Source organism: Tachypleus tridentatus, chromosome 11 (assembly GCF_004210375.1).
Source record: "Tachypleus tridentatus isolate NWPU-2018 chromosome 11, ASM421037v1, whole genome shotgun sequence".
Taxonomy (NCBI): domain Eukaryota; kingdom Metazoa; phylum Arthropoda; class Merostomata; order Xiphosura; family Limulidae; genus Tachypleus; species Tachypleus tridentatus.
The window spans coordinates 34,099,903-34,112,275 of NC_134835.1; the positions used below are offsets into that span (position 1 = coordinate 34,099,903).

Sequence of the window (12,373 nt, forward strand, 5' to 3'; positions counted from 1 at the left end):
TTTACCACTAGATGGCAATCATACCGTGCAATTGTCAAAGGTTTATTTATTTTTAAACTTGACGTGTCGTCAGCAACATGGCTGTATAAACACAATTTTTTTGTTATTATTGCATTCTTTATATCTATCTCACTAATTAAATTTTATACATATAATTGTATATTTTTATTTTATCAGTATATATCACTTATTTCAATATAACTGCTAGACTTTTAAGCTCGCTTTTTTCTTTTTTATGTATTTCTCAACCTATGTATATTTTATCCAAGTTTCGTGTTTCACTTATTTAGTTATTCTTTCATTTATATAATTTTGCTTCATCATTGTCTTTCTCCCTAATACTTCTATTCAATCTTAACATTTTTGTTTGTAATTAATTATTTGAACCCGATGCATATGCTTTTTTTTTTTTTTTTATCGAACGACGCTACACAATCACTGCAGAAAAATGTTTACTTGTTTTGAACTTTGGAAGATTTGTTTTTGAATTTCGCGCAAAGCTACACGAGGGCTATCGTCGATTACAGTCCCTAATTTAGCAGTGTAAGACTAGAGAAAAGGCAGACTAGTCATCACCACCCACCGCCAACTCTTGAGCTACTCTTTTACCAACGAATAGTGGGATTGATCGTCACATTATAACGCCTCCACGGCTAAATGGGTGAACATGTTTGGTGTGACAGGGATTCGAACACGCGACCCGCAGTGTAGGAGTTGAATGCCTTAACCATCTGGCCAAACTTTGGAAGAAAGTCTGTTTATTGGCATGAATCTCAAACGTTCTGTTGAACCGTTTTAATGTATTAAAGTTCTACATTTCATTGAAAGGCACGCAGATTGAAATATCGAGTTCAACATTTTACCGTTGAAAAGAAGCTAAACAACAAATCACAAAGAAATATATAACCGTATCTTTATGTGCATAAAAGAAACGGCTAGCTTTCGTGCTAAAGATATTACAGATATACTTAAAATACAACATCCTGTGGCCTCCATGATTGATACAAGTGATGGAAATGTTTTTTCTGGATTTTTTTGTTACAGGGCTAGGTGTTGTCGAATGGTTAACATGTTTGTTTTGTGGATCCGAAGGTTCACGATTTGGGTCTGTTTTTCAGAAAGAAAAAGAAAAAAAAAACGTCTTTCGCTCTTTTGAGTCTGTAAGTACGTTGTAAGAGTGACGATTAATTTCAAATATTAATTTAGAGAAAAGAACACCAGGAGTATTCGGTCTGCAGAATTATTCATTACCTGGTTTCTCGTTTGTCTATCAGTTCAAAATTAAAGATAATTTTGGACAGATAGACCTCGCATAGCTTTGCGTGAAAATCCTAAAATTAAACATTTATAACATCTGTTATTCACGTTATTGTCGGCAAAAGCCAAGAACGTTTAGGACTAACTAGCTTGAACCTTCAAACATGAGCTTACAGTTTCGGTATTATAAAAGCATTCCAATTTAATTTATTCTATGTTTGTACTTTGAAAAGGACCACACTAGGGGTCTAAAGGTTGCACTTATTCTTATATTCTAACTACCCACAACAAGATATCAAATATTTTGAATGAGTACTTGATGTGTAAACCCATCCTTATGTTAGTTCGAATGATTTTGTAAACGTAATGCGTATGTCTCAAACGTTATTTTTATACCACTCTAATTTTAAATCAGAGATGGCGAAACTAAGACGACTGTGAAAAAACGAAAAAACAAGCGCAATCTAAGGTGATTTTTTTTGTATCATGAATGTTAGGCCTTAACCAACTTCGATTCTTTGCATGACAACAAAATGTATCGTTTTATAACTCATAATGTAAGTAAATTACGACGTAAAAAATAAATTATTGAAATGATATTTTATTACAATATTCAGACTATTCTCTACGTTAAGTATCTAAAAGTTATTTAAGTAGAGAGAACAGTCTCTATGTATATTATATACAAGACTTATCGCTGAAATAATGTTGCAACAATATTCGGTTTAATTTTAAGCAACTATAGCTTTCATCATCAATAATAGTATAAATAACTGTTACCATGAGTGTCAATTTACGTCACGCGCAGCTACACGAAACAAGTACAAACTTAAACGTTACTCAAATAAAGACGCTATGTTTATTCCCAGACGTGAAGAGCACTCTTGTGTAGTTATTTTATTTTTTGTAAGTCTTGTCACATTAATACCAGGTAAGGTACCGGAAATTACGAATGAAATCATTCATAATAAGCAATAGATAAATTTTCATTCGAAAGTGTTTGTTATAGCGTAAACATATTTCTCGGTTTTATGTATTTAAGTCGCAATTAGGCCTAACATGGCCAGGTGGTTAAGGTACTCGACTCGTAATCAGAGGGTCGCGGGTTCGAATCCAGTTGCACCAAACATGCTCGCCCGTTCAGCCGTGGGGGCGTTATAATGTGACGGTTAATCCCACTACTCATTGGTAAAAGAATAGCTCAAGAGTTGGCGGTAGGTGATGATGACTAGCTGCCTTCCCTCTAGTCTTACACTGCTAAATTAGAGACGGCTAGCGCAGATAGCCCTCGAGTAGCTTTGCACGAAATTCAAAACAAAACAATAAAACAAAAATTGCAATTACTTTTACTTAACACAGTGAAAGCGTAACAACTGGTTGTGTTATTTCTGGCAAACAAGACTCGTTGTTTCTCTGTGTTTTATTTCAGCAATTTGATTATCAAACAATGACTTTCTGATATATTTTCTACCATCTGCTTGCAATTTAAATTTCAGTACCTTCTCCTTTGTGATTGTTGTTTACGTGCCGTGTGTTATCATAAAGTTATTCGGTTTATTTGTTTGTTGCTAGGCGCAAGATAAACGATAGGCTGTCACAACTATACCCCACGCGAGTACAGAAACCCTGTTTTTAGTGATATAGGCCTTCAGACTTACCGCTGAACCATCTGAGGGTGAGCGGAGACGTATTTCATATATTTTTATTAATTTCTAACATATGCAACAGCCTTTACATTATCAAACTTAATATAAATACATATTTAATTACATTGTTCATGTTTAATAAAGTTATGTTTTGTTTGTTTGTTTTGAATTTCGCGCAAAGCTACACGAGGACTATCTGCGTTAGCCGTCCTTAACTTAGCAGTGTAAGACAAGAGGAAAGGCAACTAGTCATCACCACCCACCGCCAACTTTTGGGCTACTCTTTTACTACATAATATAGTGCATTGTAATTATATAATTATTACATTATAACGCCTCCACGGTTGAAGGGGCAAGCATGTTTGATGTGAGGGGGGATTCGAACCCTCGACCTTCAGATTACGAGTCGGGTACCTTAACCACCTGGCCATAAATGGTTATGAGAAAATAATTTCCACGAAAAGAGTGCCGAAGGTTGCCTGGAGAGATCACCTTTTTTAACCACTCCCGTATTCGAATCCTCGTCACACCAAATATGGCCACACTCACGACTGAGCATGGCGTGTGGATTTCAAAATCAAGAAATAAAAAATATTTTTTTACTTTTAATTTTGGTTCTATTTACTCTTGAAACAGAAATATTTCGAGGACTCTACAAATGTTCATGTTGTTTTTTTTTTAATTTGTATATTTAATTATTAATAGTTCTTAGATCCGAGCCACTCAGGTCATATTTGGCTAAAATTTAGTCCGATCAAATTATTTAACAAAATCAAGAAACAATAAAGCTTTGTCGGCATTGTACTCACATCCTTCCACTATGTCACCCGCTGGTACAGTGGTAAGTCTACAGATTTACAACCCTAAAATTAGGGGGTCGATCCTCCTCGGTGGACTCAGGAGATAACCCAATGTGGCTTTTGCTATAAGAAAACACACACGCACTCCTTTACTAACATATGCTAAATGTATTTATTTATTAACCTATATTTTTTAATGGTAGAAATAACATGAGTTTTATTCATTGGTTACTCTTATATTTGATCTTCCCCTAGTAGCACAGCAGTATGCTTACGGAATTTCAACGCTAGAAATCGCCTTTCAATAACTGTGGTGGGCATAGTACAGAGGACCAATTGTCAAGCTTTACTCTTACCTACAAACAATTTAATCACGTGCGGGACTGATATATTTATTAGCATTTCATTTTGGTACTATAAATACTTAGTTATGTTAGATATTTAAACGTCAAGGTGTATTAAAGTTACGCATATTTGATTAACTAAAATATTTTCAATGTTACGAATTTCTGCTTGATCGTTTAAATACAAAGCACTTAGTTTATAACCATTACATGTCAGGGAAACTTAAAATGGAGGGAAAATTGGAAGCTAGAAAAAGGCCAATAAAATGAGCAATTCGTACGAGAAAATTATTTTCATTAAATTCATAATTACTATATGCAAGAAAGATGAAAATGGGTTTTCAGAACTTGAATTATGCTTCAAAATTAAGGGTAGGTGAGAAGAGTTTTTGGATATGTTCACGTTAGGCCTTGTTTTCGATCTTCGAGAACCAGTGATATGGAGTACTTCCACATTTCCGTCCCTGCATACAGAGCAATTACAGAATAATCGTAAGTTTTATAATGTCATTATTTGTTTTTATTCATCCATTCACGTGATAAATTTTCTCTAGGTTTCGCAGCTAGTCCGATCAGCATTGAATTTAATAACGTGGAACATTTTGTGATTGATGGAGGTAAGCATTTCAAAACTAAGTCACATATCAGAAAAATTTTTCTTTAGCGGCGATCTGAGGTTTTCTGTGTATGATCAGAGCTTTGTAATAAGGCGCAGTCTGAGGGTTTCTATCTATGATCAGAACTTCAACGTAAGATAAAATTATTTCGCAACGGTAAAGAAGTAAAACCAGAAAAACCACAGGTTAAATTAACTTATTCCATATTAAAATAAATGACTTACAACTTAATAACTAACTGTGATTACAAAGCTGGAAATATTGGTTGTTTCAGTATTTCAGTTGTTTCGTATTTATCACTAATGCTGACTGGGATGCTAAATCTTTGACTGGTAAGACTTCTCATCTCTAGTTAAATCTTTACAGAGGTTATTTAGTACATCCTACATAAATTTACTCATCTCAAATTGAGTTTTTTATTATAAAATTATAGTCATCAATTTTCGATGAGCAGGATTAAAGCCAAGACCTCTAACAGACCGGGTTAATACCCTGTAAATTAATTTTAAGAACCAAATCACTGAGAACCAGATTCTTATTAAGAAACTTTTTTAAAAAATTCAAGGTCCCGTAATATAAAATCTAAATCAGGAAACAATAATGTCCAATGGAAGAACTATCTTCTGCCAGAAGCTGAAAGCGAAAGGATTTTTAGTGATTTTAATTGTTATTAGTATTAAATACGTTTAATGCAAAAACGTTTTATTACAGCTAATAAAATGATGAAGAAATAATAAAGATCGAATGTTGTGTCATTAATTTTGCAGAATCAAAAAATAAAAACTTTAAACCGAGAATAATTAAACGATCAGCAGAGGTTGATATCCCTTACGACCAGTACGAGCAGTGGGTTGAGGAATATTACGAAGGCTATGATAAGTTACCTGAATTTGAAAAGGCGGGAAATATTGCAAAACATGAAAACCAGGAATTGTTCGAGGATTCAAGGGAAGAGGTGAGGATATTATCTTTTATTTAGTTGTTTGGTTTTATATAGTAATAATAATTGTAAAATATCCATACTGTTATCGTAGTCTCAACTTATCATGTTAAAGAGGGTTAGATTGTAATCCCATCGTGATTGGATTCGAATTGAAGTAAAACTTTAAAATGTTTATCGCCGTGAGATATTTTTACTGACTATGTAATCATTTTCAAGTAAGAGAAAGAACGTTTACAACAACAAAGCCTGTTGTTTTAGCAATTAGAGGCTTTACCTCAAGCAACCTAAGTCTGTTTGTTTGTTTTTGTTTTGGAATTTCGCACAAAGCTACTAGAGGGAAGGCAGCTAGTCATCACCACCCACCGCCAACTCTTGGGCTACTCTTTCACCAACGAATAGTGGGATTGACCGTCACATTATAACGCCCCCACGGCTGGGAGGGCGAGCATGTTTGGCGCGATGCGGGCGCGAACCTGGGACCCTCGGATTACGAGTCGCACGCCTTACGCGCTAGGCCATGCCAGACCCACAACCTAAGTCAATGACTCTGTACAGCACTGATAGAAATGAGCAATTATCTTAAAGAAAATTATAAATAACAGCACAATAGTTTGTGTGAAACGAACTCTCAAAGCCCAACTAAATCTTAAAATTGTTATTTTACGATTCCCCCACTCAAAAGAAATACCATAGCTGAATGTTTCGTTATTTTCACTCCATTTCGAACCAGAACAATAATGTATTCTTAGCTGAATGTTTAGTTATTTTGCTCTATGAGATGACTCGATATGAAACCTAACACTCGAAACATTATTCTATAATATACCAATGTTTTTAAAATAGTTTTAATGGGAGAAAATATTGTGTATGATGCGACATTTTAGTATTACTTTTCCGTTGTTTGAGCTAAGATTATTCAAATTTTTAGCTGATCTAAAAGAAAACACGAGTCTTCAAAGAAAAAAATAACAGTATTTTCACTGTAACGAAAAGTTATTGTAAAGTTAACTAATTATATGTTTATGATTACCTTACATAAAATGGAGTGAATTATCTGTATTCCTTGTATACTTAAATAGTTTCATCAAAGGACTAAGCAAATCAAGGACTTTATAAAAACACAAAGGAAAACGTTATTGATAGTGGCAGTTTTGACAGTAATACTTCTGACCTGTTTTTGTTGCATTAGCACGGGAATCTGTAAGTACTTCTATTTCATATACTATTTAATGACAATAAGCATTAACTTCTGTTGGTATTTGCAACTGTCAAAACAGGAAACAAAATAAACATATCAAAACAGACGCTGATGATGTAACATCTATTTTTTTTCTTCTGGAACTAATTCCGTATTGCTTGCTATTTTTGTCACGTTAGGTTTGCTATTCTAGGACAGTTAAAGTTTATCGAAAACTATTATTTTTGCCCTTTTTCATGCTCAAGTATCATATAATCTGTGTTTTTCTAAATGACAAGTTTTTGTTAAATAATTTATGAGAAGCAATCGTGATGAAGATGACACTTATAGACTAATAAATACACAAATAAAAGAAATAACTAAACAGTATTCGCCTCTTACATTCCATCCGTGATAGTGGGGAGAGATTTCTTTTAGATGTTATTATGTTTTGCGCTATTTTACAAACTAAAAGTAGGTTTTTATTTACAATGTCATGTAAATGATACATTCGTCAAATAATTTTCCTTCTTATTCATCTGCCTGTTCGTCCGTTAGTACATCTGTCTATGTATATGCTTGTTTAACAGTCAGTAGGCCTAGAGATAGCATATATATAACTGTTTCCAGTGGCGGATTTAATGTTATGTTGGTCCAGGAGCTAATATTTGTTTAGGCCCTACATACCATGTAATGTTGCATATAATAAAATTATAAATAAAATTATCATTAAGACCATGAACTCTGAGGCTGTACCCCTCTTGCCCCTACATAAATACGCCACTGATTGTTGCTGAAACAATGTTCGGGATAGCTTTTACAAATATTTATTTCTTTTACTTTAGTTTATTATTTTGAAATACTCGCCTTTAATATGCGTTACTACTTGTTTTTACACGTCACATTCTTACACGTTTTTATCAAAATCGTTTCAGGTAATATTATTTGTAGTCACATTTTCTTTGACTTTTGTGACGTGAAGAAGACCAGGCTTGATGCAGAAATATACGTGATGAATAACAAGCCAGGCACCTGGGTCAGGAACGAAAAGACTCTAAAATATAATCCTACAGATGGCGAAAAAATAGCGTATAGGGAAGTAATGCATCGCATCACCTTTCTAGATTTTGTGGTACAAAGGCTTAACTTCATAGCTTTTCTAGTTTTCATTAAAACAAACAAACATTATAACCGACCTAAATATATGCCATTTTCGGATTTATTTGTACATGTTATCCATTAAATTATTGAAAATTAGGTTGGGTGAACTTGTACAATAAGAAACCAAAACAATCCCACTATGTTTATGTTTGAAAACAGCGACCAAATTGGGTTGTTACTTTCTATCTAATGTTGCATTATTAACAAGGTAAATAAATGAATATTTTATATATGTGTGTGTGTGTGTATGTGAAGAATATAATATTAATACGCATGTATTCATTTAGATTAAAATTTAGTGAAATCTTATTTCCACAAGATACATATATGTATATACAAATGTGTGTCCCTTATCTCACTACTCCTAGGTCGCTGGATAGGTATTAATAAACTCTGTAATAATATGTTACCTTATAAATAAATTGTGTGAAAGTTATGATTTTTGTGTTGTTTATAATACCGTTCACCCACAGTAATTTTTAAATTCATAACTAGGGCAAAGGATTGATACCTCATCTTGTATAACATACGAATGTGTTTATGTGTGTGTACATAAATCAACACAACCTCTTTCGAACACGTCAAATATCTAAATAAATTTGAAAGGATTTCTCTGGAAATGTGCTTTAATTAATGTAATTTTTATACTATATATAAAACAGGCATCTTTTTCTTTTCAACGCATCCCTCCCCACAGTACTGTTTCATTTTGACCCAAGGAATGTCTAATAAAAACGATTTTCTGTTTATAAAAACACGTCTGTGAACGTGTTTCAAAATTACCACAACCTCAGAGACTGAGGAATTTAATATAAATGGCTAATCGTGACACCATTATGGCAAACTATTTTTTCGACATGGCAAAAATTACTCTCAGTGTTCCAAGTTCGTGAAAATATTTGAATTTTGAAGGTAAAATGATCCAATAAGGTGATCCTGTTATGATGAAAGAATTTGCTGATGTATGGTGTACATGAATGTCAAATCTTTATTTTATTAGGTGGTTAGTCCTTCAAGTAATTCAATGATTAGTTCCTATCCTTCATTAACTAGTCCTTTTATATAACAGCTGGTGTTGTGTGTTAGTTGGTGACAGAGTTTAACTCAGAGCTGCCAAAAGATAGGACTTACATATATGTGACGATCCACTCATTAGAAATAAAAAAAAAGATGGACTACGTCCTCTGTTAGTTACAGTTGAAATTCACAGAGATGAAACTTATGAACCCTTGTGGCCAATCATAGAAGAAACTTTTATACTTATGTGCAAAGTCTCGTTTTACAAATTTCTGTAAGATAAAATACGCTAGAAAACACAGATTACTTCAAATGTTGATCTTTCGTTAGTCAAACATGCGTTCCTTAATCTCGTATAAAACTTAACAAGATAGCTACAACAATCTTTAGAATACGTGAACTTTGTTTCATTTGTGAAACATACAAACCACAAGATAAAGAAACATACAAACCACAAGATAAAGAAACATACAAACCACAAGATAAAGAAACATACAAACCACAAGATAAAGAAACATACAAACCACAAGATAAAGAAACATACCAAACCACAAGATAAAAACATACAAACATAAAGAAACCACAAGATAAAGAAACATACAAACCACAAGATAAAGAAACATACAAACCACAAGATAAAGAAACATACAAACCACAAGATAAAGAAACATACAAACCACAAGATAAAGAAACATACAAACCACAAGATAAAGAAACATACAAACCACAAGATAAAGAAACATACAAACCACAAGATAAAGAAACATACAAACCACAAGATAAAGAAACATACAAACCACAAGATAAAGAAACATACAAACCACAAGATAAAGAAACATACAAACCACAAGATAAAGAAACCATAAAACATACAAACCACAAGATAAAGAAACATACAAACCACAAGATAAAGAAACATACAAACCACAAGATAAAGAAACATACAAACCACAAGATAAAGAAACATAGAAACCACAAGATAAAGAAACATACAAACCAAAGATAAAGAAACATACAAACCACAAGATAAAGAAACATACAAACCACAAGATAAAGAAACATACAAACCACAAGATAAAGAAAGAAACATAAAGAAACCACAAAGATAAAGAAACATACAAACCACAAGATAATAAAGAAAAGAAACATACAAACCACAAGATAAAGAAACATACATACAAACATACAAACCACAAGATAAAGAAACATACAAACCACAAGATAAAGAAACATACAAAAACCACAAGATAAAGAAACATACAAACCACAAGATAAAGAAACATACAAACCACAAGATAAAGAAACATACAAACCACAAGATAAAGAAACATACAAACCACAAGATAAAGAAACATACAAACCACAAGATAAAGAAACATACAAACCACAAGATAAAGAAACATACAAACCACAAGATAAAGAAACATACAAACCACAAGATAAAGAAACATACAAACCACAAGATAAAGAAACATACAAAACCACAAGATAAAGAAACATAGAAACCACAAGATAAAGAAACATACAAACCACAAGAAACATACAAACCACAAGATAAAGAAACATACAAACCAAACCACAAGATAAAGAAACATACAAACCACAAGATAAAGAAACATACAAACCACAAGATAAAGAAACATACAAACCACAAGATAAAGAAACATACAAACCACAAGATAAAGAAACATACAAACCACAAGATAAAGAAACATACAAACCACAAGATAAAGAAACATACAAACCACAAGATAAAGAAACATACAAACCACAAGATAAAGAAACATACAAACCACAAGATAAAGAAACATACAAACCACAAGATAAAGAAACATACAAACCACAAGATAAAGAAACATACAAACCACAAGATAAAGAAACATACAAACCACAAGATAAAGAAACATACAAACCACAAGATAAAGAAACATACAAACCACAAGATAAAGAAACATACAAACCACAAGATAAAGAAACATAAACATACAAACCACAAGATAAAGAAACATACAAACCACAAGATAAAGAAACATACAAACCACAAGATAAAGAAACATACAAACCACAAGATAAAGAAACATACAAACCACAAGATAAAGAAACCACCAAGATAAAGAAACATACAAACCACAAGATAAAGAAACATACAAACCACAAGATAAAGAAACATACAAACCACAAGATAAAGAAACATACAAACCACAAGATAAAGAAACATACAAACCACAAGATAAAGAAACATACAAACCACAAGATAAAGAAACATACAAACCACAAGATAAAGAAACATACAAACCACAAGATAAAGAAACATACAAACCACAAGATAAAGAAACATACAAACCACAAGATAAAGAAACATACAAACCACAAGATAAAGAAACATACAAACCACAAGATAAAGAAACATACAAACCACAAGATAAAGAAACATACAAACCACAAGATAAAGAAACATACAAACCACAAGATAAAGAAACATACAAACCACAATATAAAGAAACATACAAACCACAAGATAAAGAAACATACAAACCACAAGGTAAAGAAACATAAAGAAACATACAAACCACAAGATAAAGAAACATACAAACCACAAGATAAAGAAACATACAAACCACAAGATAAAGAAACATACAAACCACAAGATAAAGAAACATACAAAAGAAACCACAAGATAAAGAAACATACAAACCACAAGATAAAGAAACATACAAACCACAAGATAAAGAAACATACAAACCACAAGATAAAGAAACATACAAAAACCACAAGATAAAGAAACATACAAACCACAAGATAAAGAAACATACAAACCACAAGATAAAGAAACATACAAACCACAAGATAAAGAAACATACAAACCACAAGATAAAGAAAAACATACAAACCACAAGATAAAGAAACATACAAACCACAAGATAAAGAAACATACAAACCACAAGATAAAGAAACATACCAAACATACAAACCACAAGATAAAGAAACATACAAACCACAAGATAAAGAAACATAAAACCACAAGATAAAGAAACATACAAACCACAAGATAAAGAAACATAAAAACCACAATAAAGAAACATACAAACCACAAGATAAAGAAACATACAAACCACAAGATAAAGAAACATACAAACCACAAGATAAAGAAACATACAAACCACAAGATAAAGAAACATACAAACCACAAGATAAAGAAACATACAAACCACAAGATAAAGAAACATACAAACCACAAGATAAAGAAACATACAAACCAAAGATAAAGAAACACAAGATAAAGAAACATACAAACCACAAGATAAAGAAACATACAAACCACAAGATAAAGAAACATACAAACCACAAGATAAAGAAACATACAAACCACAAGATAAAGAAACATACAAACCACAAGATAAAGAAACATAC

At 32.3% G+C, this 12,373-nt stretch overlaps 1 protein-coding gene across 1 annotated transcript; it reads left to right on the forward strand.

Moving 5' to 3' along the window:
* The first annotated feature begins 4,442 nt into the window (after positions 1 to 4,442).
* On the forward strand, positions 4,443 to 8,327 carry LOC143231332 (uncharacterized). The gene is made up of 4 exons (XM_076465879.1): positions 4,443 to 4,539; positions 5,432 to 5,619; positions 6,687 to 6,807; positions 7,720 to 8,327. Exons 1-4 carry the CDS (start codon positions 4,443 to 4,445, stop codon positions 8,025 to 8,027), a joined length of 714 nt encoding a protein of 237 aa, XP_076321994.1. The 3' UTR covers positions 8,028 to 8,327.
* The last annotated feature ends 4,046 nt before the right edge of the window (positions 8,328 to 12,373 follow it).

Excerpts from the sequence above, each read along its gene's own strand:
- LOC143231332 (XM_076465879.1), top strand. The coding sequence starts at position 4,443 with ATGTTCACGTTAGGCCTTGTTTTCGATCTTCGAGAACCAGTGATATGG. Across the intron at positions 4,540-5,431 it reads AGAGCAATTACAGAATAATC|AATCAAAAAATAAAAACTTT; the intron begins GTAAGTTTTATA and ends TTAATTTTGCAG. Across the intron at positions 6,808-7,719 it reads TTGCATTAGCACGGGAATCT|GTAATATTATTTGTAGTCAC; the intron begins GTAAGTACTTCT and ends AAATCGTTTCAG.